The sequence below is a fragment of the Rutilus rutilus genome, assembly GCF_951802725.1.
Source record: "Rutilus rutilus genome assembly, chromosome: 6".
NCBI classification, from domain to species: Eukaryota; Metazoa; Chordata; class Actinopteri; order Cypriniformes; family Leuciscidae; genus Rutilus; species Rutilus rutilus.
Genome location: NC_140214.1, coordinates 5,954,546 through 5,982,247, shown reverse-complemented (window position 1 = coordinate 5,982,247; position 27,702 = coordinate 5,954,546). Strand labels below are relative to the sequence as shown.

The 27,702-nt window shown below is 38.6% G+C and overlaps 1 protein-coding gene across 4 annotated transcripts in view; it reads left to right on the top strand.

The window, feature by feature from the left end:
* pde1cb (phosphodiesterase 1C, calmodulin-dependent b) overlaps positions 1–27,702 on the top strand; it is a gene marked incomplete at its 5' end in the record, with an annotated part of 99,470 nt that overhangs the window by 56,605 nt on the left and 15,163 nt on the right. For all 4 annotated transcript variants that reach the window (XM_084411972.1, XM_084411969.1, XM_084411971.1 and 1 more), the window contains 5 exons: positions 17,424–17,537; positions 19,955–20,137; positions 21,228–21,294; positions 26,110–26,226; positions 26,307–26,447. In XM_084411972.1, coding sequence (XP_084268098.1) covers positions 17,424–17,537; positions 19,955–20,137; positions 21,228–21,294; positions 26,110–26,226; positions 26,307–26,447 — 622 coding nt within the window. The remainder of the gene's footprint in view (positions 1–17,423; positions 17,538–19,954; positions 20,138–21,227; positions 21,295–26,109; positions 26,227–26,306; positions 26,448–27,702) is intronic.

Sequence of the window (27,702 nt, the reverse complement as noted above, 5' to 3'; positions counted from 1 at the left end):
ATGTCCTTGCTATTCTTTTTTTATACAGTGAAAGGTGTTTGTGATTAAGGGCCCTATCTTGCACCCAGCGCAACTGACTTTGTACACCGACGCATGTATCATTCCTATTTTGCACCCGACACACAGCGGACTTTTCCCTCCACAGACGCACGTCTGTAAATTAGGGAATGAGCTTGCGCTCCCCGGGGGGCAGTGCAGCGAAAAGAGGCGGCGTGTTCCGGCGCAAACGTTCCCTGGTGCTATTTTGCAGTTTCAGAAAACAATTCCGCCACTGACCAGGAAAAAACGAGACTAAAGTCAGTGGCGTGTTATTCAGATACTATTTTAAGGGCGCATGCTTGGCCATAATGTAGCGTGTGCACAACGCACATACACTTTGCTTCTCTCATCTACACACAGACGCAGCATTTGCCATTTTAGCAAACCATACATAATTACAAGGAAAAATATTACCACACGAGGGAAATCATTGTGGTGTCCATGAAGATGTGAAAAAATAGGCATAAATCTAGCTTACACATTTACCCAAATTATTATGTGCCTGTTTAACCGAAGCTAATTTGGGTGGGTTTCTCCCATCCCCATTGTCACTTCTCTGTCTTTTACGGCCCTGACGAGAATGTCGGTCTCCTCGGCTGTGAACCGCTCCTGGCGTGCGCCTGTCAAATCCGCCGTTATAATAGCAATCCGCCATGGAACAAGCGCGCCTGCTCTTAAAGGGAATGTGAGATGACGCTCTGATTGGTTTATTTCACGTTACGCCCAAACCACACCTATGAGGAATGTAGTTACTTCAGACCAACCCATTTTAGATTTGCGTCGGGCGCAAGAATCATTTATCCCGCCGGTATATCCCGCAAAGATCCGCCCACAAAGTTACTTGTGTTTCGCATTCGATACTTGCGTTTCAGATCGCTAGAATAGGGCCCAAAATATGCACAAACTCAGTTATAAAAATAATAATAACAATTTGTAACATTTATATAGCGCTTTTCTGGGTACTCAAAGCGCTTTACATGGAAGGAGGAATCTCCTCAACCACCACCAATGTGCAGCATCGCCCTGGATGATGCGATGGCAGCCATTTTGCGCCAGAATGCCCGCCACACACCATCTTATTGGTGGAGAGGAGACAGTGATGAAGACAATCAGTACATAGGGATGATTAGGAGGCCATGATGGACAGAGGCCAAGGGGCAAATTTTGGTCAGGATAACTTCTGTGATTTTCACCATAACTGCTGTCATTTGAACAGGAAACCCGTGACTTTATACTCGAAGCGGTTCGTGACTCGAATTTATGCATTTCAGTGGCAACACTATCAACGCTGAAACGAATCTGCAGCAGTCAGGTGGTACAGGTCAGAGCTCTTTAAGTTGTTAATGTTCATTATTATTGTGATGTTTTGTGCTTTGAGACATGAGGTAGTTTAACGCCGTCTATCATTACTCTTTGCGGACTCTGCTGTACGCGTTCATGTGTTTTGAAGGAGGTGTGGCTTTGTAGACTCTATGAAGGGAGGGCGGGATCTTATGCTTTCAAAACTAGCTTGCTATTGCTAGCCAGTATTGGATCAAACAGGAATTCAAAATTTATATTTGCTGTCATCTCCCTTTCTTCACTATAGAAGTTTACCCAACTATGACGACTTCTGCTTCTGAGAACCCTGGAAATGTGAAAAGGGTCCATATATTGATGAGGAACAGATCAAAATATAAGTCATTATTACATTTCCTATTTATTTTTCCAAACATCTAGGCTACCGAAAAACGGTCAGTGTTTAGCAAGCAAAGATTTAAACAGACAATTGAAACTACATGTCTTTAGCTGGGTTTTTTTGACATTGTAACCTGTGTAGGACATTTTAAAGTCCTCCACATTTTACCGTCACTGCTGGACTTCTGCATTAGTGCTGGTCTGCTATTCTTCACCTAATGAATCAGGCTTAATTGAGCTGTTAATGGAATATTAATCAGTGCTGGACAGCCTGTGTTTCACGGAGAAACCAATCTTTAAAATGCTCAGAACAGACCTTCATGCAATTAGCCATGCTTAAAGTATTAAATTGGAAGTGAACGTTAATCTTGTCTGTTCTTAAGACAATAGTATGCATACTAGAGTCTGCTCAGAGTCTGCTCTTTATGGCAATACAAAGTAAACTGAGGACTCAACTTTGTTTTTTGTAAGCATTGGACAAAGGGTGGACTTTGATTTAATATAAGAGCAAAAGTACATTTCATACAGTTATTTTTATTTTTTATGGTCTGTATCTTTTCATGCAGGGTCTCAGCACAGCTTGATTGTTTACTTTGGCTTGTTGACTTATGAATATTTTATGCTTTGATACAGTATGTTTGTTCTCTTGAGGAAAATATGACCGACATAATTTGCTATTTATCTTCAACAATTTGTGATTAGCGGTGCATGCTGAGGCAGTCACCATCTCGATTTCAATCGCCATTATTACATTTTGGCATGTAATTCATACCCCAAAAATTGTTCTACAGATATGAATGATACCTGAAATCATGCGGCATGTTGAAGAGAGGTGTGCTGTTTCTTTTCTACTTGGACGTGCATTGAGTGGACCAGAATAGAGACTTGGGGGTGGGCTTTTTGACTTGGGCAAGTAAACAACCACCTTAACAACCGCATAGCAAAACCTTGGCAACCACCCACATCACCCCAGCACTGTGGTGGCGTGTTTGGCACAGACGAGCACCACTCACATTTGATGAAGTTGAATAGCAACTAGAAGGTGAAATGTGAGGAGAACAACACAAGTAACATATACTGATATTTTCCTAGTGTTTTACGCTCACCTGTCATCTGTATTCATAGCCTCGGTTGAGTGATTTGGTCCTTCCACTCTTGAGTCAGAAACACAGAAACTCCATTAAGATAGAGTCACCTTACAGGCCACAGGTCAGTTGTCCTTCCCTTGACAGAGTCAGCGGTCTGTCATGCAGCTACAATAGAGATTTTATCGGTGTGACACAGAGGTGTGACTGTGAGGTGAACAATGGAAATCAGAAACTCCTCCAGAAACCTAGATCTTAATAAGATAAATGGAAATGGAAAAGCAAGCAATACAACTGCAATAAACATAATTATCTTTTATTATGGCTCTTATCTTTCCAGCCATGCGTTTTTCACCATTTGTATCGCTCCGCTTCGAAGCATTTCTCACAGCGAGTGTAATGGCGTACGAGCAAAACCACCATAATTTTACAAATACTACTGTTGTTGTGTCACGGAATGTAGTTTTAAGAGTTTTTTTAGGCAAGAATGTAATTGTTTAAAGGTCAAATATACGGTTTATTTATTAAGATAGCTCCTATTTAAAAATGTGCTTCTTTTCGGAGATGTAAGCGGACGATCCTTATCTCGGCCAGTTCTTCTGAAATTTGCCACTGGCTCTGATGTCTCTATAGTGTTTAAACATGAAATATAATTCGTTTTTGGTATCTCTAATGGGCAATCTTTGGTCTCATGAATCTATTATTTGTTCCAGAACAAATAGTTTTGGCTAAGGGCAAAGTTTCATAATTGGTTCCAATCCCACTCGGAGCGGTTACAATGGCAGTAATGTACAACTGTGATTAAATGTTATGTGCTTAGTTACTTAGACTTACTGTAGCTCCGCCTGCACCGTGCAGAGCATTGGGTGCTAAGCAATCTCCAGCAGGCTCGATTCAAACCGTTTTGGCTTCGTCCATTGGTTGGTTGACTTCACACAGCGCAAGTCTTCGATGAATGTATGCCGCCATTTGTCTTGGGTGTCCTTCAGCTTCCCGTGGGACGGCGTCACGACATAGCCATCTTTGGTAATAGTTTCTGGGATAGGCAAAGAATATGGCCCGTTTCATTTAGTTACAGTGCTTAGTTAACATCATGTATTGAGTCAAGTGGATACATTGAATGTGTTAGACAGCAATTATAACTTGTGCTCGCAATGACTCCAAAATATAAATAATGATAATATGCATAAAGGCATGGCTTTAAATTCAACAGGACATCCTTAATATGCTGCCCACACAGGTTCCAAAAGGGGGTTTTCGCAGTGGTGCAATAGAAGAACCCTTATTGCTTCCCCAAAGAACCTTTCACCGTTTCTTAAAATAATTCTTTCTTTTTTTTTCTTAGTGTGAAGAGCATTTTAGAAATCTAAATAACCTTTTTCCACTATAAAGAAACCTTTATTATTATATATGCATTGGAAAGATGTTAAAGGTTATTCATGGAACTATTGATTCCAATAAAGAACCTTTTTATTTTGGTGTATAAGCCGCTCACTAGGTTTTGGAACAGAGCCATTGTGTCCATAACCTGATAGCTAGCTGATGGTTGTGTGTGTGTGTGTGTGTGTGTGTGCCAGGTCAGTCTGCCAAAGAAACCTGTGATGTTTTTATCTGATGGAATAATATGTAGATTAAGTGACCTTTCAGAAATTGGGATGCTTTTATTGAATTACAGCAGGCGACAGTGTGACTAACTGACCTTTTGTTCTGAAAATAAGGACAGAAATCTTTATACCCTGAGTGCTGGTCTGCATCTTTCCTCAAGCTAAAAGTGTATTTAGTCACAGTGCAGTTAATTATTATGGATTTGCATAAATCCAAGTGGGTTTTCTAACCGCAAATTACTTATGCATAAAATCAATTGATGATGTATTTCATACTTTACAGTACAACTCTAAACCTCTACCAAATGAGCTCCACATTTGTGTAACTCAGTTTGTAGCAGAATCCAAAGGAAATTATGTTTGCCTTCACTTAATGGCTCTTTTATTCAAAGATGCACTTTTTTGCTCATTCTGTTTTTTTGCTAATTAAATTTGTACGCAGGGACATGAATAGTGCTTTTGAGAAATATAATTAAATAAGATAAACTCTAGACTTTTAGAAAAAGTTATTTTATTCTATATCAGGGATTTCCAAACTTTTTTTGTCAGCCATTCCCTTTTTAAAAATATTTATAAGAACCCAGAGATTTTATGTTAATTTCAGTCATTTAAGAATGCATTTTCATGTTCATGGTTCTCTGATGTTGATTCATGGTCACATAACATGCAGGTAAACAAATAAAATATTAAATCTTTTTTAAGTAAGTGTTATATTTTGACTGCTTTAAATTTAAACTTAGTAGCTGTGAGTAGCCATGCCATGCAATTAACCGAGTTACTACTACTATATTAATATTATTATCATTTCTTTACTATTTACAGTAAATAGCACTGGTTAACATATTATTACCCATCTGGTTAATGCATGATCCTTTTTAATTTTTTAATTTTAATTTTTAAATGTAATTTTTTTTTTATCTATATGGCAATATTTTGATTAATATCACAGTCATGTGACGTTTACTTCAGTGTTTTTTTCATCTGAAGCAGTAGACTTAAAGTTTCTATTTGCTCTCACTGCTGTCTAGGAAAAAGAACTGAGATATAAAATGTCTTTTGTGAATATTTTTTACCCCAATAGGTAAAGATCGTGACCGTTAGCAAGATATATTGAAGTTACACTTAAGTATTCTGCCATCTTTCCTTCCCTGTGTGCCATCTGGATCCCTCAGTAACTGTCCTCGTCTATTTAATCCAGATTACTCCTCTGTTTTTCTTTTAATGCACACGTCACCACAACCTATCAGCGTCTGCTGATTTCCTACAGTGTTTGTTTATATGATGTGCTTGTGTCATTTACTTCCAATTTGTGCAGGTACTCAAGAGAGGAAGACTGGATATGGACTGTGTGCAGATGCCCTAATACATTCTATTTCCTTTCGTTTTGTGTCTGTGTGTTTTAGAAGAAGGGACTGTGCTTATATATTTGCTGTAGGCATGTCAGAGACAAAGTGACAAATGTTGATGATTATAAATATTTCATTTAATCCTGAGCAGTTTTGAAACCGTTATCTAATTAAAATAAGCAGTTTCCACTTTTTTTACTTTTTTTTGTGCTATGCATTTTGCTGCCTCCATAGAGCGCTTTAAATCAGTCACAATGGCCCTCATTTATCAAAAGTGCGTACACCAAATTTCCAGCGTACACCTGGCGTACACCCAAAACCACGGTGACTTTGAGATTTATCAATATGGACGTTGGCGTACGGCACGCTCAAATCCTACGCCAGCTCAGGAGGTGGTGTACGCACGTTTTGAGTGCGGGAATGCGCGGAAAAACAATTCCCAACACCACAAAACGCACTGACAAACTAAAAGATATGATATATTATGACCCACTGTAAAAAAACAACAACAACAAGTAATTATAAACTTAGTGTTTATTTTTGTGCAACATGGACTTCAATGTTTAATTTGTGTGACTTTACCAAAGCATTTGAATTGTAGGCATATGTATTCCTTAAGTTGTGAGCCTGTGCGCTTTACCTGACGTTTCAAGCCTAGTTTATACTTTCGCCTGGCTCCGCAGCGCGAGTCTCCGCAGACTGCGCGCGCACCTCCCCAAACGGACGAGGCGTTTATACTCGACGCGCTCGCCATTGTACTATTCTTTGAAACGATGGTTAGGCCAGGGTTAGGCCCGGCAGATGCGCACGGACTGGGTTTAGTAATGAAAGGCTTTCAATGACCAAAAAAATAATTCAGACTGACAAAATAATAAAAATGACATTCTTCTTCTTTTAAATAATAATAATAATAATAATAATACAAATAATAATAATAACGACATTCATCTTCTAAATAACAATAAGCTTCATTAATAATAAAAATCTAGAAATCAATTTTGTTTCTTTCCACTTCCCTGGTTTCGCTTTCTCTTTCTCAAAGAAGTTTCTCTTCTTTGCCGTCTTCCGTGTGTCCATGGCGTAAAATGAGGGCGTGGGGGAGCGGAGACTTGAATATATAGGGGCGTGTTATTCTAATGATGATCGTTTTCAGCCGCGGCATTTATCAAAGGTATCCTGGATTTCAAAGGTACGCACAGCTTCATAAATCAGGCGATGAGAGGAGTGTAAGCATAATCTTACGCCAATATATACGCTCGTTTCTACGCAAGAATGATAAATGAGGGCCAGTATGTTTCTAGATAACTACTACAAAAATTTTCTTAGAATGTTTTGCTAACATTTCCATTAAGTTAAGAAAGCATTATGTTTTTTAAACGTTCAAAACGTCCAGTTTTTTTTATATGTATTAAGACTGATTTTGTCTTGGTTTATGTGAACGTTAAAGGAACATTTCATTTTATCATTTTGAAAATGTGATAAAAAAAAACGTTATTTCTGAACGTTTTCTTAATGTTCAGAATGTCAATTTTTTTTTACAAATGTTTTAAAAATGTTTTTTCTTGGTTATTCAAAAATCCTCCAAACATTACCCCGGGATATCTAAGTAACATTTTTGTACTAGCGTTTTGAGAACTTTTTTAAAGGCCAGATAACTTTGATTGAACGTTTTATCAGAAATTCTGTTCATAACTTTAAGAGATCCTTGCCAGAACGTTTTGAGAACGTTCCCTGAGCTGGGAATCTGCTAAATTCGACTATAAGGCATGAAGATTTTAATATATTATAAACATTATAACATCATAGCTTTCTGTAAAGCTGCTTTGAAACAATGTGTATTGTGAAAAGCACTATTTTTGGACGTTTCATAAATTTTTCTCACAAAAACTTCCAAATTCCAATTCCAAAAATATTCAGCAAATGTTTACAAAACAACGTTTTCTCAATATATTGCGAGAACATTCATTGATTACAAATTACATTGTAAGGATGTTCCATGAACGTTCTTCTCAGAGCATTTTATGAAAACATTATGAAAACATTATGAAAAAATATAAACAACATAACAGTACATTACATTTTCTCTCAACATTACGAGAATGTACCGGTATATTAACTATTAATAACATTATAAGAACGTTATATAGGCTAAACATTATTTTAAGAAAGCTGGTCTTAACATTTACATATCTTTTAAAGAACGTTAGTGAAAATTATGGGAACATTCCCTGTTAGCCGGGCCTCAGACAGTGAGACGGCCATCAGAAACCTAAACCTTTTCTTAATCAGAAAATTAATTTAAAACCAGCCGCTACATCACAACTCTTCTTCTTCTAATTGCAGCGCATTTGGCCACAAATGATGATCTGTAGCAACAAGGCACTTTTTTTTTTTTTTTTTTTTTACTGATTATGAAACAGAAGTGTTTACCCCACGGTTTGTCAGTCTTTCTGTCCTTCTTGGTTCTTCAATACTTTTACCCATGGAGATGGAGAGCATGTTGTTCATTAAGGCTCTCATTAACTGTCTAATTACACAGTAAAACAATGCGCTGACATTTCTCCAGACCCCGGCAACACAGTGTTCCATCATTATTTCAGATCGTTCGTCATTAATTGATTTCCTGCCCAGTTTGACCCAGAACGCACTGATTGGCTGCCACTGAGAGAGAAAAAGTGAATTAGCCTGCTGTTTCATTAATGTGTTTATGAACTCTTCTTGAGTCACTCATAAACCTTTCAAATTTAAAAAGTCTTTATACTTCCAGAGAGAGACATTTATTCCAATTTAATGGCACTACATTTGACAGCACTTTACCATTATTCTTCAAAAAAAAAATTCAGAGCTTAAAGGGATGGTTCGGAGTAATTTCAACCTAGGGTCCTTTGCACCATGACCTCGAGCCAAACACCCCCCCCAGAAGCCTTTTTTCCCTTGGTCGAACATTATTAAAGTTAGAGCTTGTTTAGAGATATCAGCCGAATGGCTTAGTGCAGGCGCTAATGGATCCAAGGTTGTATCTCGTAAATTACCCCACTAATAATGCCCAGAATGGTACCAAACTTCTACAGTTGTACAAATAGGTTCTGTACTCATAAAATGAGGCATTGGAAAGTTTGTAAGTACATCAGGAGTTTATTTAAATAACACTTGCCTGATGGCTTATGCTATTGCTTACCCGGACGTCGAGGTCACTTCAGTGATTTGTGAAAAGCCCGTCAAAGTTCTGGCAGAAAGCGATGCAAAAGGATGTTAGTGTAATGACGCCCAGTTCCTGGAATGCACTAATATTTTGTTGGTAGTACCAGTTTGCAACAATTATTAGTTAACACTAAGTTGTCAACACTTTGGAAAAAATAATAAAAAATGCATCGCTTTCTGCCAGGACTTTTACGGGCTTTTCCCAAATCACGGAAGTGACCTCGACGTCCGGGTTAGCGGTATATAAACCATCAGGCAAGTGTTACTTATTCATCAACTCACAGATCAGTTGTGGTAAACAGAAGCTCAAGCATGTTCGCTTGACGTGCAGGAACCAATGAGGTTCATTCTCGTGTTACGCAGCACGTTTGAGCTTCAGCAAGAACCAATGAGGTTCATTCTCGTGTTACGCATCACGTTTGAGCTTCAGCAAGAACCGATGAGGTTCATTCTCGTGTTACGCAGCACGTTTGAGCTTCAGCAAGAACCGATGAGGTTCATTCTCGTGTTACGCAGCACGTTTGAGCTTCAGCAAGAACCAATGAGGTTCATTCTCGTGTTACGCATCACGTTTGAGCTTCAGCAAGAACCGATGAGGTTCATTCTCGTGTTACGCAGCACGTTTGAGCTTCAGCAAGAACCGATGAGGTTCATTCTCGTGTTACGCAGCACGTTTGAGCTTCAGCAAGAACCAATGAGGTTCATTCTCGTGTTACGCAGCACGTTTGAGCTTCAGCAAGAACCGATGAGGTTCATTCTCGTGTTACGCAGCACGTTTGAGCTTCAGCAAGAACCGATGAGGTTCATTCTCGTGTTACGCAGCACGTTTGAGCTTCAGCAAGAACCGATGAGGTTCATTCTCGTGTTACGCAGCACGTTTGAGCTTCAGCAAGAACCAATGAGGTTCATTCTCGTGTTACGCAGCACGTTTGAGCTTCAGCAAGAACCAATGAGGTTCATTCTCTTGTTACGCAGCACGTTTGAGCTTCTGCAAGAACCAATGAGGTTCATTCTTGTGTTACGCAGCACGTTTGAGCTTCTGCAAGAACCAGTGAGGTTCATTCTCGTGTTACGCATCACATTTGAGCTTCAGCAAGAACCAGTGAGGTTCATTCTTGTGTTACGCAGCACGTTTGAGCTTCTGCAAGAACCAGTGAGGTTCATTCTCGTGTTACGCATCACGTTTGAGCTTCTGCAAGAACCAATGAGGTTCATTCTCGTGTTACGCATCACATATGAGCTTCAGCAAGAACCAGTGAGGTTCATTCTCGTGTTACGCATCACATTTGAGCTTCTGCAAGAACCACTGAGGTTCATTCTTGTGTTACGCAGCACGTTTGAGCTTCAGCAAGAACCAATGAGGTTAATTCTCGTGTTATGCAGCACGTATGAGCTTCAGCAAGAACCAGTGAGGTTCATTCTCGTGTTACGCATCACATATGAGCTTCAGCAAGAACCAGTGAGGTTCATTCTCGTGTTACGCAGCACGTTTGAGCTTCAGCAAGAACCAATGAGGTTCATTCTTGTGTTACGCAGCACGTTTGAGCTTCAGCAAGAACCATTGTGGTTCATTCTCGTGTTACGCAGCACGTTTGAGCTTCAGCAAGAACCAGTGAGGTTCATTCTCGTGTTACGCAGCACGTTTGAGCTTCAGCAAGAACCAGTGAGGTTTATTCTCGTGTTACGCAGCACGTTTGAGCTTCAGCAAGAACCAATGAGGTTCATTCTCGTGTTACGCAGCACGTTTGAGATTCAGCAAGAACCAATGAGGTTCATTCTCGTGTTACGCATCACATATGAGCTTCAGCAAGAACCAATGAGGTTCATTCTCGTGTTACGCAGCACGTTTGAGATTCAGCAAGAACCAATGAGGTTCATTCTCGTGTTACGCAGCACGTTTGAGCTTCAGCAAGAACCAGTGAGGTTCATTATCATGATCTCTTAATGAGGTTAATTTTTTCAGTGTTGTTTAAGTCCTTAAAATTGAAGTTTACTAATTCTTGACAAAATATTTACTATATATTTTGCTTTATAATATGTATTTTACAGTACATTCCGTAATTATATTTTTTATTGTATATGTATTTTTTCCTGTTGTGTAATCTAAAAGAAGTAACTAAATACATCTAGCCTATGTTGTTAGTGTTTTGTATTGTTTTTTTATTATTATTATGTGGGATCAAGTGGACATGTTATATCACTTATCATAGATTGACTCTTTAAATCATGCAGGATTATAAACTGCCATAATGCCATATGTGATTTCCACATGGATACACACATCTGCGGAGAAATGAGCATTAGTGTGAGCAGTGTATCTCCGTGGGTCTGTGTGTTTTTAATCTCTGTGTGGTGCCTGTCGCTCTGCCCTCTGCTGCCCCGCTCAGAGATCAGGGACGCTCTAATAAGCTGTTGGACTGATGTTTGGCCAGTACATTTTCTCTGCATTTCAAACTGTTTCCAGGAAGAAAAATAACTGATTAAGGATTAAACAAAGCTTGAAAGGGGTCTTTGGATGCCTGAGGTTTAAATCAAACCGAAATCTCAGTTTAGTTAGTGCATCTTGCTATTAGTATTGCTTGTACAGTATTTAGGGTTGGGGATTTGAACATATCCATAGTAGTAAGTATTAAACTTTAGCTTGTAACTTGATTTGCACCATTGAATGAGACTGGTGTGATAATAAACTTAAGAGCAGAAAGTTGCTCCGTTTTCGACTGCAAGAAGAACTGGAGCGAGTTACATAAATGAACCGAAACTTTGGCTACTTGCCTCACAGACTTGATAAATAGGCTACTTTTAGTAATGTCTACTTTTAAACGAGCCAATTCGAATAAAAAACAAATATTCTCTGATTATGTAATCCAAATGAAAGGTGCATTTCTCTCTATAGGCGGCGCGCGTTCATTATACTGCGGAGATGACGAGTCAGCAACGTCAACTTCATCTTTGCAGCCAACACTGACTCAGAAAACACTTGTTTATTAATAAACAATTAAAATGTCTCCTTGTTATTTTTTCCAGACACATTCATAATCATTAGGCTACTTTTGCCAGTGCTTTACCTCAAGCTTTATGAGTGCGAGGCATATATTCCGCCCCCCAACAACCTATGATATGAGTCTTTGAGTCTGTAAAAAAAAAGTAAACAAAAAGAATAACATTTTTGTTAATATGTAATCTTGCTAAAACGGATTTCATAAAATTGGTATTGAAAAAAGTATCGTTCAGGAACCGGTATCGAAGCTAAGGTTATCGGTATCGATATCGAGAATTTGAGTAAGTGTATTTTAGTAATCATACTAAATTAGGTATCATTCGAAAGCTTAAGCACACAACATTCATCATGTTAAAACATTTTGAAATTAGACATTGCATTACCATGGAAATGGTACTTTAAATTATTTTAGCTCTCAATTTTTGCGATATCAACTTCCAATTTGGAACACAACTTGGTTAGACATGGCTTTGATTTTAGAGTACAATTTTTTGGTAAAATATATGTTGTATAAAATACATTATGTTCAGTTTAGTACATTTGCTTTACAGTAAACCTTAACCTTTTCCAAGTGCTTTCACTTCTCTGCAAATCTTGGTCTGTGTTACAAAGCATTTATGAATTACAACCATTTAAGTTTAGATTGATGCTCAAAAAGAGAGGTGACAGTTAACAGGTTATGATATTGATGATATCGCCAGAAATTTCTGGAAAAAGCCCAAACCTGCAGCATATGTCAATTTCTCTCTCCCATTGATGCAAATTCAATTGGAGATTCATTAGCCTGAAACATTGCCTGCCTCAAAGCACTTGAGCACTTCTGCATGAATATCTCATAAGCAGTCAGTGTGAATGGTGGCTTTGCATTGGGAGGCTGAATTTATAGCCCACTGGATCATTCTGTGTTCAAAATGGAAGCCACGCTATGAACTAACCTCTCTCTGGCAGAAACCTCTTTTCCACAGCCATAAAAGCTCGTATGATGGATGAAGGGGGTTGATGTTTAAAATAATAATTCTCATGCTGACTGTTAGCTCTTGCCAGCTAACTTTAGCCCCGTTGAGCATCCCAGCAGACTTTAGCATGCAAACATCTGTTTTTATCAACACTATACAGCACAGTCTTTACAAAAAAGTGCAGATCTGGACATAAAAAAAAAAAAAAATTGTTGGTAAAACCCATTTTGCCATCAAGATGGATTTCTAATTAAGTTTGGGGTAAGGCTTTTTTAACTAGAGTGACAATAGCTTTTCCAGAAAAAAATAATACTTTTTGTCTAAAAGAATTGTCTAATTCTAAGTATGAAACTCAACATTGCTTGTTTTATATCACATTATTGTGCATGTAGTTTACAAATGGCCAAGGCAATGATGCAGTGAAACTCTTCTAGTTTTATTAGATGTATTCACCGAATCTGAAAAAACAAACAAATCTGTTAAAATTCAATTTAGTCAAATTTAAGCTAAAGCCTGATATTTGACCTATTTTCTCCTATACAGTACTGCAAATAATTTTGGCATTGTGTTATTTGAATACTGTTCATGACAAATTGCTTCATTTTTACTGTAAGCTGCTTTCGATTACAGCTTCTGCTAAATAAATGTAAATAGCTTTGTTAGTAGCTTCAATAATTCATTTTTTTTCAACTTAAAGTAAGTGTTCATGCCTTAAATTAAGTTTAGTCAACTTGAAATGTGAAGTTGTAGTAGGTGACAACTTATATATTTGAGTTCTCAACAAGATAAATCTGGGATAAATCTAACTATACAATTTTACAGTATAGCTGCCTACTTTTTATGACTACCTTTACATTTTAGTATTTTGGCAGACTTTATCCAAAGTGACTGTCAACTTGAAATGTGAAGTTTTAGTAACTTACTTGGATATTTGAGTTATCTCAACAAGTTCAATTCAGGGACGTTATTCTGCTGCTAAATTTTGTTTTATAGAAGAATTTAGGACTTTTCTTTGATTCATGGTAGTAGTTTAAGTGTTTGCAGAGGGAGTGTGTCTTCAGCTGTTTCTTATAGTTTGTAGAAGTGTATTCTAATGTAGTCAGGCTGATTTGGTAAAAAATAAGGATTTTGATTTGAACAAAATCTGTTCATTTAGATGTTTCCACATGACTTCTGGAAACATCTAAATGACAATCTCAGACTTTGTTGCAGCAGGACTGACTTTGTAAGGGAGAATAAACGAAATAATTAAATGGATAGGAATGAACAGGATTTTATCCGTACAGTTTTTGCATGTCTTGCACCGTGTATCTGAGGTGAAGCTGCAGTTGTTCTCCCATGGCAAAACATAATCAGCAGAATTTTTCATGATTTTTTGTTTCTTTGCTGAACTTGATTGGCATCCGCTGACATGGACAGCTGTGTTCAACCAATCAAACGTCATGTTCCACCCACACGTCTTGAGACATCTGTCAATCCCGGCAGAAACAAGCTTTGTGTGTGGAATGTTAAAGACGGCTATTGTTGCTGTGCTTCTGATGGACAGCATCATCTCCCTGGATCTCGAACGCAAGCCTGTTACGTTCATCTTAAATATTTCTATAACAATTTTCATGCAGAAAATAACTGACTGATTAAAATAAACTCCATATACAAATCACAAATGAAATCTTTTTAATATTGCAACTGTTTTTCCTAGACAGCAATACAATTAAATAAAGAGACTTTGCAGAAAAAGACCCAAGAAAGACCTCATTCAAGGAACCTCTGAGCAATAAAGTTGTCTTTTGCTTTGACAAGTTGAAATGTCAGTGTGTGTGGGGGTTCGTATTACATGCTAAACTCATATTGTGTTTGATTGAGGGCTATGAGTGTGATTTGAGATCAGGTGCTGAGATGAACAGGGCTGTTGGGGTTTGGGTTCTTGTTTTTATCTGCAGGCAGCTGTCAAAATGTTGAGTGGAAAATGTTAATCTTTCCGTGTGATTGCATTGACCCCAAAGCATCAATGGCACACCGTCACTGTGTGATTGTCTTCGTGACAGCCGCCCACCTCTTACTGGTGTGAAATCGCTTTCCTGGTAGAAAACACTACCTGTGTCGGTGGACACAGGTGGGACCCAGCTGGATTTTGTGCTGCTGTCACATTAAGATACAAATTTAACATATGAATGTCAGATATATGCGTGCAAATGTGGCAGTTACCCTGTGGGAAATTATTAGTAAGTGTGATGTTTGCCTTGCAGCCCCTATAGGACCAATAGACCAAATCACTGAGGTAATGTTTCAACTGCAAAGTCAACTAGATATCTGTGAGCTATGTGCACAAATCTGAAACCAATGAATCGATTGAATCTGTGACCTTTTAGCTCCCAACAGCATTGTGGCATTTCAATAATCTGACCTCTCATGTTGTGACTCAAGGACTTTTATTACAGTTTTTCTCGATTGCTTAAACACTATAACCAGGATTTTGAACAACAATTTCAAAACCATAATGCCATTTATCAAAAAGCACACCCATTTCCTTAAACTATAAACACTATTCCCCTGTTTTGACTCATGAGTCAGATTTGTTGAACTGTCACTGCAAAACTCTACACACAAATCCCTTCATTTCTCATTGCCTAGACCATGTTGTCATTTAGAAAGCACTAGCATTCAATATTGTTCACTCAAGTCAGCACAGCTTCAGCTCAGTTAGCACACAATTACCCAGGTGGAAACACTAAGAGTCAAAAATGTAATACACATCAATCAGAACCTTCAATAGATAGATAGATAAAAGGGCCCAAATCAGTTTATTGAGTTTTGGAACAATGGATCCAGAAAGACATGAAGGAAGAGATCGAGGAGGGATAAGAAGGTGGAGGAGGAAGGGCAAGGGCAAGAGGGCAAGGGCAAGAAGACAAGCAGTCTCAGATGAAATTCAAGACACTCTAGTTGCCCATGTCTTTGTCAATGGTATGACTATGAGGGAGGCTGGGCTAAGAGTAAGGCCAAATTTGAGTCGCTTCACCGTCGCCTTGAGAACCTTCAGGGAGGTGTGTGGCAAACAAAATTCTATCACTGAATAAGAGACAAACATTTCCAATAGTCTTTGATGAGGTGTAAAACAGGAAAAAAAATTGTTTTTAGTTTTTTTGTGTGTGTGTTGTACTGCATAGTACATGAATGAATAAAAATGTGCCCATGTATCCATTGGCTGTGTCTTTTGTGTTCATCATGTGAAAAGGTTTGTGATGGGGGGAACCACAAGCAACATAACTTACCAGTTTTGGAAATGTTGTTTTGAATTTATTGCACCAGTGTCTTAGACTATGTTGTAGTGTGTGTGATTTTGAGGGCATGTGTGTCCTGTCTGAGGGCAAAGTTTGGTTTTTCAGCAAGAGTGAATGGTTTTGAGTGTAGAGCTTCATTTTGACCTGAAAATAGGATGTTTGGGGAACTGGGTGAGACGTTATGGATTTGTGTTTATAGTTTTTAAGCAATCGAGAAAAACTGTAAAAAGGATAACCATTTGTCACTGGTAATTCCACTTCAACAAATAATTTGGTAACACTTTATTTGGTCCCCTTTAGATATTCTTTTGACTATAAGTAACGTTGCATCTACATGTCTACTAACTCTAATTAGTGTTAGTAGAGCATTAGTTGACTGGTAGGGGTAGGGTTAGGGTTAGTAGAATAAGGGTTAGGGTTAGTAGAATAAGTCGACATGTATTTGCAAAGTTACTTATAGACAGTAGAATATGTGTTGGGGGAGCATCAAAACAAAGTGTTAGCAGTTATTAAACAGATGGTCTACTAATACTCTAATGAGAGTTAGTTGACATGTAGGTGTAACGTTACTTAAAGTCAACTGAATGTTCAAAGGGGACCATCAAAATAAAATATTACCAATAATTTCACCATTATTTATTGTTATAGCTTTCCCCTCATTCAAATTTCCTCAGACATCCTAATTGTTTTAACAAACATATCAAGGACCGGAGAGCATTTGAGTGGTTTGGTGAAAGTCTTTCCTGGAAGTGGGATATTGAAGATGGATTTGATAAGACTAACAGCTTTAGTTAATCAATCGTCTTTAAAAGCTCAATTAATCAAGCTTATAGTCTTACAAAGATGAGCTTCTGCAGACACTTTTGAACATCTATAACAAATAAAGTATTCTGTCAGTATCCTATAATCTAGAGTTTGTGTATACACCACCATTCAAAAGTTTGGGGTCGGTAAGATAAACTATGGTGACATTTATTTGATTTAAATAAAAATACTTTATTATTACATATATATACAGTATATATAGATGTGTATATATATATATTAGTAAAAACAGTATACTGTATGTATGTATGTATGTGTATATATCTAAAGTTTATGTAAATGTAATATTGATCTCTGTTTTGCAGAATTAAATGCTGCGTTTGTCACGCTGACGTTGGCTGGTGCTCTCAGATAATTGCTTTGCAGAATAAACAGCCATTCAGTTGTGTTTGTTGTGTGCTTGTTTTCCAGATTACGATGTTTGGTAAAACAGTTGGAGAGGGGAGAGGCGTCTCTCGTAGACCTAAAGAAAAACCTGGAATATGCTGCCACTGTTTTGGAATCAGTCTATATTGAGGAAACAAGGTAAAGTATGGTGTTCACACTGTTATTTTACTCTACCACTCTCTGTTGCCAAATTTTGAAATAATATAACCACTGCCAATTGACTTGAAATTATAAACAAGTTGAAACTCGTACATTTAAAATTAGCTAGGAATGGAAAAATGACATATTCCTATTCTCATGTTGTTTCCTGAAATCCATCAGTTATAAATGGACTGCATGGTCCGTTTACAATGAATAATAATCTCCAGGCTATTTTCTATTCTAGTCAAAATCTTCGACTCCACTGCATTGCTCACAAAGCCGTAACAACACATTATTCCGTCTTTCCACGTCAGAGGCTAATCCAGCTTTTCCACACTAACCCTAAGTGGAGTCATTGTAAAGGGAAGATTGTAAAATTGGTCTGGGATCAGTCTAATGGAGCTTAAAGCAATTTACTCATACTGATAGAGGTCAATTCAATTAGCAGTTAAAGATCTGTGCGCTTCAATCCCAAGATGCTTAGATTGAGTGAGTGGCCATTTGAGGGGGTCACAGGGTCAACGCTGCTGCTTTGTCCTTCAGAATTACCTTTTAACAAAATGTTTTAAGGATGTAAATATTTGCTTGGGCAATGATTTGCCTATTTTTAACATTACCAAAATGGCAATATTATGGTATGCTTTGGATTTGCAGTACCTTTGATGTGCCATGCAAAATTCCATGCTATAGTAATATGATAATCAAACAATCCATGTGATCCAAGCACTGTGGTATTGCCATTTGATACCTTAATTATATCATAAGGGTATATATGAGGGTTTCAAGCTATTCTCTGGTTGAATGTGACCACGAAATATAATAAATTCTATATGTTTTTAAGTTGAAGCTTATTTAGGCCAAATATTTTTTTTTTTATGTCAGCTTGTTAACTCTTTTTTAAGCACAATAAATAAATACGATACATTAATTAACAATCGAGCAATCTATATATAGAAGTGGCCAAAAGTGATGTCAGGCTTAGGAAAATGTACATCTTCACCCTTTATTAAAATATTATTAAATATTTTGTTTGCATATTGCGTAGTTGTGCTTGAAGTCAATAGTTTTATTTGTGATAATGCTTGCGGGTAATAATTGTGCGGGCATCATTTTTGGCCAGGCTGACATACAAAGAAATTATGAACACGTGCAAAAACAAGAAAGAACCAACAAAATATTAATAACTGATTATGTTGTACCCAATAAATGCTTTTTCGTGTAATCTTTTTTCTTTCCTTCATACTTTAAATATTGCATATTTTGATAGTTTAATCAACTTGTAGGATCATATAAAAAACAAATATCCCCTCCGGATCATCATAGTGTAAAAAAAATAATGATTAATTTACTTATTTACTTGTTTATTTATTGTATTTAATATTTTCAAACTTGTTGTACTGCTTTTCATTTATGCTGGCTTTAATTTAAAACATTCTCGGATGTAGTGCAAACATTTTCCAGTAATGAGAATCACAATGGGAAACATTTAATTACAAAAAAAAACCCAAAACAAAAGCATTACAAGAGATTTTGGCAGGCAAGAGTGTGTTTTAATCAAAATAATGTCACAATGCGCATTCATAAAATATAATTAGTTTCTTTTGGGGTGAAATGGCACCCAGATATGTTTTCATCAGGATGTGTGGATATGAGGCCGTGCTGATAGCTTTATCGAGAGAACATAAATGAACACCTGCAGTTTGAAACGAGCCAAAAAACTCCTCCTTATCAGCGGCATTTCATTCCCGCTCAGTGATAGTGTTTAACGTCTCTGCGGGGAGATGAAGCCCTCCATCACGCCGCTCAAGTACCACTGATATCTTTTGATTCTGATGAGCAGAGTGAAGAATAACAGCTGTGAATATCTAGATGCCAGAAAAGACACAACAAAAGCTTATGGAATTATGTAACTGGGACGTCATCGCGGCCCGGGATTATGACACACCCTCTCACTTGACAAACCACAGAGACCCCCAGTCCGGTCTGATCAGATTCATATTCGCTGTGTGATTTATGATGGTTGTGGGCTTTAAATCCATCATAACAGCTTATGTCTAGATACACAGATGTTTATGGCACAGTTACTGCGAAGATGTGTCAAATCAGACGTTAAATGTCAATCCAGTGCCATTCCAATGCAAATATTTATACCTTAAGCTTCTTCCTTATTTACTAGACACGTTCTGCTGCACATAAAGGGAACATACTGTGGTATTACCATAATTATGCGGATGAGTTATGGATTAGTCTTTAACCAGTGGGTCTTGGCTTGGGCTTCACTCACAGTTTAGATTACGTATAAATAGTCGTTTATCCTTCTTATATGCACAAAAAATACCTGTCGCAGATGATATTTTAAGTGTAAGTGGTGATGACATTTAAAGTATCTTTCCCTCTCTCCCTTTTTGTCTAAGGCGATTGGTCGATACCGAGGATGAGCTCAGCGATATCCAATCAGATTCTGTGCCATCAGAAGTCCGTGATTGGCTGGCCTCCACCTTCACACGACAGATGGGGCTGATGATGCGACGGACAGAGGAGAAGCCGCGATTCCGCAGCATCGTACACGCAGTGCAGGCTGGGATATTTGTGGAGAGGTGGGGTTAACCACAAAGCAGTGTGCTAAAAAATATCCTAGCATTGTAGAAGCTATTCGTATTTTTAAATGAAAGAAAATCTACCTTAGTTTTCCTTTTCTGTGACCCTTGCAATTTCAATTATTTTGCTATTCTACCTTTAAAACTTCTATGTAAGCAGCCTCCAATATGATGTAGACATAAGTGTATGTTGTAATGTCACATTTTGAACTCTTATTTTGGATCTTTCATTTCAAAGGATCAGAGGACATGCTATTATAATATTTATTAATATTTTGAATTAGCTTTTTTATTTTTATATTTTAATGTATATTATATCAGTTCATTTTTTTTTATATATTTTCATTTAAATTTTCATTTTTTTTTAGTTTGATGTGCTTTTGTTTATATATATGTATATGTATGTATGTATATTTAGGTTTAATTTATTTTTATTTATTTTAGTTGCCAAGGTAAAAAAAATAAGTTTTTCATTTAATGTTGTCTTCAGCTTTATTTTAATAGTTTTAGTAAATAATATTAAAACTAGAAAATAAATACATTTAGCTGTTTTTTTTTTTGTAACCAAGAACACAGAGCAGGAACCTTCCAGTGTTCATAAATCAGTCTGAATCCTCTTTAAGGCAATTTCTTTTCCTCGCCAGGCAGCATTAAAGTCTTTTGTGAAATTATTATAAATCTAAGCATTGAGCTTAATGTGTGTCAGCGTATGCATATACATCATCTTTTTGACAAGTCTGAATAAGTACAGTCACTCTGCCTCTCCCTCTCTCTCTCTCTCTCTCTCTCTCTCTCTCTCTCTCTCTCTCTCTCTCTCTCTCTCTCTCTCTCTCTCTCTCTCTCTCTCTCTCTCTCTCTCTCTCTCTCTCTCTCTCTCTCTCTCTCTCTCTCTCTCTCTCTCTCTCTCACTCTCTCACTTCAGGCAACACTGCACATATAAATTGCTCTGACAAAGCATTTACTTAAAGTGCAGGTTGTCCTCTACATTTTATGTTTTGTCATTTTGAAGGTGAAGATTATGGCATTGTGTTTGGAGTGCCTGTGGTCTGTGCTGCCGCTTTCACTTGATGTGTTTATCTCTTTCTAACAGAATGTACCGCCGAACTTCTAACATGGTGGGACTGAGTTACCCTTCCTCTGTCATAGCTGTGCTTAAGGTAAAATACTCACACACTCTTCCATTCTCAAAAGCAGCCATTGTCCAATGGCTCTCCAACTATTACAACCTTTTTTTTTTAAAACATGCTTTTCACTTGTTCCTTTTCACTTTTTAATTTGTTCACTAACAATGGCCAGTAGTAGATATACATGCATCACAGAAGAATTCAGTCATTTTTATCTCCCCAGCCAAGCACATTTCCACCATGTTTCAGTAGCATTCTGTGGTGGAATTAAAGTGAAAATAAAAAAAAAACATGGGTGTCGTCTCTCTCCTTTCGCTAGCATTCTGTCCTAAATGCACACAAATAATATTTTCACACTTTTGTCAAATTATTTGTCTACAGCTTGATTGGAAATGATGCACAAATATATGCACTGCCTGGTCCAAAAAAATAAAGTCACTGTTTGGATTAAGGCAAATGCTTATGGATCATTATTGCAGAGATTATTTTGTTTCTAGCATGTTAAATGTTTGGCAACAGTTCTTCTAACCCTAATTGATGGAGTGTGTAGCTTTTCATTTTTTAATCAACCATGTAGGAAGACACATCATGGCCATATTCCAGGATGACAATGTCAAGATTCATCAGGGTTAAAATTGTGAAAGAATGGTTGTGAGGAAGCATGAAGAATCATTTCCACACATTAATTAATCCTCTGAGTCCAGACCTTAAATTCAGTGAAAGTCTCTGGGATGTGCTGGAGGAGACTTTACAGAGTGCTGGACTCTTGCATTGACAAAACAAGATCTTGACCAAAAATGTGTGCACCTCTTGATGGAAATAAATGTTTTGCTGTTATTTCCATCAAGAGCTGCATCAATTTTTGGTCAAAATATTGTATTTCACAATACAATGTGAAAAAGCTTACAGACTCCATCAATTAGGGTTAGAAGAACTGTTGCCAAACATATAATATGCTAGAAATATAAGAGCATCATTATATACAGTAGTGGCCAAAAGTGATGTCTGGATGGATGTTTATATATTGACTACAGCATACCACAAATAAAACAAGTGACTCCTTGCACAACTATGTAATATGATTACAAAATCATAAACACATTTTTAATAATAAGATTAATAATAATAATGATTTTAAAAATAAGAATAATAAGTTTAAGATTAAAAGACAGGGTCTGAGACCAGGGTAAAACAATAAGAAATTAACAAATATAAATTAAGTTATAATACAGCATTTCTAAAGGCAGTTTTAATGTAACAAAAAATAAAAGGTTGAAATGTAGGGACATACATTTACATTTACATTTAGTCATTTAGCAGACGCTTTTATCCAAAGCGACTTACAAATCAGGACTAAATTAAGCGAGTCATCATGAAGAGGCAAAAGACAACAACAACGCAAGAAGTGTTCAGAATACGAAGTTCAGGCATTATTCAGAGTAGCATAAGGGAAAGGTTTTTTTTTTTTTTTTTTTTTTTTTTTTTTTTTTTAATGAGTTTAGGTGCTCATGGAAGAGATGGGTTTTCAGCTGTTTTTTGAATGTTGTCAGGGATTCAGCATTCCGGATGAGGGTGGGGAGAGTGTTCCACCAGCATGGAACTGTGAATGAGAATGATCTGGAAAGTGATCTTGTGGCTTTCTGTGATGGAACCACGAGACGTCGCTTGTTGATTGATCGTAGGCGTCTGGTGGGGATGTAGGCTCGTAGGAGTGAGTGAAGGTAGGAGGGAGCTGAGCCTGTGATAGATCTGTAAGCAAGCGTCAATGCCTTGAACTTGATGCGAGCAGCGAGAGGTAGCCAGTGCAGAGAGATTAACAGAGGGGTGACGTGGGCCCTCTTGGGCTCGTTGAAGACAAGACGAGCTGCAGCATTCTGGATCATCTGAAGAGGTTTGGTAGCACATGCTGGAAGTCCGGCCAGAAGAGCATTGCAGTAGTCAAGCCTAGAAATGACCAGGGCCTGGACGAGGAGTTGTGCTGCGTGCTCAGTTAGGAAAGGCCTGATCTTCCTGATGTTGTGCAGCGCAAACCTGCATGATCGAGCTGTCTTTGAAATGTGATCTGTGAAGGTCAGCTGGTCATCAAACGTTACTCCCAGATTTCTGACCGACCTTGATGGTGTGATTGATGATGAATCAAGCTGGATGGTGAAGTCGTGCTGTAGAGACGGATTGGCAGGGAGGACGAGCAGCTCAGTCTTTGCCAGGTTGAGCTGCAGGTGATGTTCCTTCATCCATGTGGAGATGTCTGCCAGACAGCTCGAGACCCGTGCAGCTACTGTGGGATCATCTGGTCGAAATGAGAGGAAGAGTTGTGTGTCATCAGCATAGCAGTGGTAGGAGAAACCATGTGCCTGTATGATGTGTCCCAGTGATGTAGTGTAGATGGAGAAGAGGAGGGGACCGAGAACTGAACCCTGGGGAACCCCTGTGGTCAGTTGATGTGCTCTGGATACCTCGCCTCTCCATGCGACTTTGAAGGACCTACCTGTGAGATAGGATTCAAACCAGTCGAGTGAAGTTCCTGTGATGCCCAGTGATGAGAGGCTGGACATAAGGATCTGATGGTTCACGGTGTCGAAGGCAGCAGACAGATCAAGGAGAATGAGGAGTGAAGATTTGGAAGCAGCTTTTGCAATCCGTAGGGCTTCTGTGACCGACAGTAATGCAGTCTCAGTTGAATGCCCTTTCTTGAAGCCAGATTGGTTGACATCCAGCTGGTTGTTTAGAGACAAGAAGGATGTTACTTGGTTGAAAACAGCTCTTTCAAGTGTTTTTGCAATGAATGGTAGGAGAGAGATGGGTCTGTAATTCTCTACAAAAGATGTGTTTAGCGTTGGTTTTTTAAGCAGTGGAGTGACCCGAGCCTGGGTTGTTGTTTTGTTGGTGAAGAAGTTTGCAAAATCATCGGCAGTTAAGGAGGAGGAGGGTGGTGGTGGAGGTGGACAGAGGAGTGAGTTGAATGTCTTGAAGAGTAGTCGTGCGTTGGAGGAGCTGTTGATCTTGTTGTGGAAATAAGAAGATTTTGCAGCATGAACATCAGCAGAAAAGGACGAGAGGAGAGATTTATACATACTCAGGTCAGATGAGTCTTTTGATTTGCGCCATTTCCTCTCCGCTGCCCTGAGTTCGGTCCGGTGTTCACGAAGAACCTCAGATAGCCAGGGGTTAGAAGGAGTAGCGCGTGCTGGCCTGGAGGAGAGAGGGCAGATTTTGTCTAGAGTAGAGGTTAGTGTGGAGCATAGGGTATCCGTTGCAGTATTCACATCCAGAGATGAGAATTGTGAGGGTGGGGGAAGAGAAGAAGACACGGCAGAGGAGAGGTGGGAGGGGGAAAGTGAGCGTAGGTTTCGCCTGAGGGTGACTGGTGGTGGGGTTGGTGGCGCAGGGGTAGCGAGTTGTAGACTGAAGGTGATGAGGAAATGATCTGAAACATGGAGAGGCCTCACCAAAATGTTGTCTGTGATGCAGTTGCGTGTGTAGACCAGGTCCAGTTGGTTGCCTGATTTGTGAGTACCTGTGGTGATGTGTCGTTTGAGATCGAAGGAGGCTAGTAGAGAGGTGAAGTCTGTTGCATGTGGTTTTTCGAGATGAATGTTGAAGTCACCGAAGACTAGAAGTGGGGTGCCGTCCTCAGGGAAAGAGGACAGCAGCACATCCAGCTCCTCTACGAAGTTACCCAGCTGACCTGGGGGGCGATAAATTACTACAATATGGATCTTACTGGGAGTTGTAAGTGTGATAGCATGATATTCAAATGAATTGTTGTTGCATAGAGAAGAGAGCGCTGAGTATTTCCAATTGTTGGAAACGAGAAGCCCTGTCCCGCCACCCCTCCCAGACTGGCGAGGGGAGTGAGAAAAGGAGAAATTGCTAGAGAGAGCAGCGGGGGTTGCTGAGTCTTCAGGACGAATCCAGGTCTCAGTCAAGCCCAGGATACTGAGAGTAGAATGAGATGCAAAGGCTGGAATGAAGTCAGCTTTGTTGACTGCTGACTGACAATTCCATAGACCCACGGAAAGAGAGAGAGGAGTGTGTGAGGATGAGAGAATGGGACGCAGATTAGTAGTATCGCGCTGCCTTGTGCGCGTGATGAAAGGGCGTTGTCGAACGATAACAGGAATGTGTTGAAAACACATGCTGATTCGGGAGAAAGATAAGATAAGAAGTGGAAAGGGAAAAGGCGAATGTTAAGTGCCTTTCTGGTGTCCCTGCTCGGTGGAGTCGCGCAGGTAGAGTCGATGGTCTTTACCCGAGTCGGTCTGAACACGAGAGCTGAACGCTTCCGCTGACGCTTCCGCGACAGCGCGCAAAATACACAGATATACAGAAGAATGCTTTCACCGCTTGAGTGAGTACAGCTGGTTCGGTCTTGCAATTAAGTGGATAACGCGATAATGGGCCAACTTTCGCTTTGAAAGTGCTAGGAGCAGAGGCTTAAAGTGCAAATTAGGCTTTAACAATAATAATTTTCACTCGCGGCTGTTTGTTTAATGTGGCAACGCGTCCAACTAAAATACACAATTATGTGAAGTTAAAAATATAAGGGAAGCTGAGAATCGAAGATGGGCTTACCTTGACTACAAAGCAACGCTGACAATAGCAAGAGAGCAGAGTATTCCAGAAAACACACAGTTGCGCGTTTCAGTCGAGCCTCTTGTTGCTCGCTTGTTCTGCATACAAATGCATAAAATTGTATTTTCTCTTAAAGGAACATTTCACATTGCATTCATTTTCTTAGTCGACACACGAGAACCAATAGTGTTTAGCATCAAACCTGGCATGACGGAAGGAGCTAAGTTGAATATGTTTGTGTGCTGAGTTTGTTTCTCTGCTTTTTCTCCTCAGAATGTGGATAAGTGGTCATTTGATGTATTTGCTCTGAACGAGTCGAGTGGCGACCACTCACTCAAATTCATCTTCTATGAGCTCCTCACCCGATACGACCTCATCAGCCGCTTCAAGGTGAAAACAACTCTTGAAGAAGTGAGAGTAGAGGGCTGTAATGGTCTTTTTCAGAGTTATTAACACCGTATCTCTGACAGATCCCTGTATCAGCGCTGGTCTCATTTGTGGAGGCTCTGGAAGTGGGTTACAGCAAACACAAAAACCCCTACCACAACCTGATACACGCAGCCGACGTCACACAGACGGTACACTACCTGCTCCTGAAGACAGGGATGGTGGTAAGCTGAAACACACACACACACACACACACACACACATCAGAGGTCCATGACTGGAATGAATTAGGCCATTAGGTCAAGAGGTCAGGACAGATCTATTATAATAATAATTATGCTCCCTTAATGGAAAAGACTCGAGCTCAGTGAAATAATCCATTAAATATGGCAGATGAAATTAGAGAAATGTTTTATTTATTTAATATATATATCTTTTTTCAGTTCTTGTTCCAGGGTAGTGTATTTTTTAGTATTGTATTACTGTTGTACTTTTTATTATTGTTTTGAATTGGCTTTAATTTTATATTTTCAGTTTTCATTTTAATTTTAGTTAAAGGTTTAGTAATTTTGTTATGTGCACTTGGTTTTTTTAAATATATATATTTATAACTTTATTTTTTTAATTTTTTAAAGTTTGTTGCCAAGCCAACATTTCTAAATTTCGGTTTTAATTAGAATTTTTTTGCATTTTTATTTTATTTCAGCTTTATTTAAAGGGGTACTTCAGCACTGGCAAAATGGGCTTTCAATAACACTTGGTGACCTATACAGTAGAAAGGTGAAAACATTTATGAAATCGGTGCTACATGACTAGAGAAACAGAAAAAAGGCAGTTGTCTTCCCTTTTGCCAAATAGGTAGAAAAACTTCAACACCCATAATGCACTGGGCATGTTGCCGTCCAATGCCACTCCCACCAGTCTGCTATGGATACGCTTACCGGAGTCAAATACCGCCTTAATTTAGTAGGAAATATTTCATAGCAAACTTGTAGTCACAATGGTGTTGACTTGTATTGTTCCCGGGTGCAGGAATTCAAAGAGTAACTGTACGTTCACACCGCCGCTCTCGCCGCCCTGCCACCGACGCCGTAGAAAGATTCGGGGATGCTCTGAAGCTCTGACGTAGATTAGAATGCGTGATTTTTTTTAAAAACTTTATTTAAAGGGGCCGTAAAAACCGTAGCTGCAATTGGTCAAAATCATTCTTATTTTGAGCAAATTAATTGCATTTCCGCTGAAAAAACAAGCGTTTTTAGTTCAAAGAAGTTCTAGCGCGAAAATGTTGCCTATAAATAGTGTTGTGCGGCTTTTTCTAATCAAATTGACAACACTATGGATGACAAGTCGTACAATAACGGGAAACCCGAAACAGAAATTATTTATTTTTCCTCCATTTTGCTTTAACTAATGTGGTCGGAACCAAAGTTTACAGGATTGTGTTCTCTTGTATCCTCTCAGGCGGAGGACTTCTACATT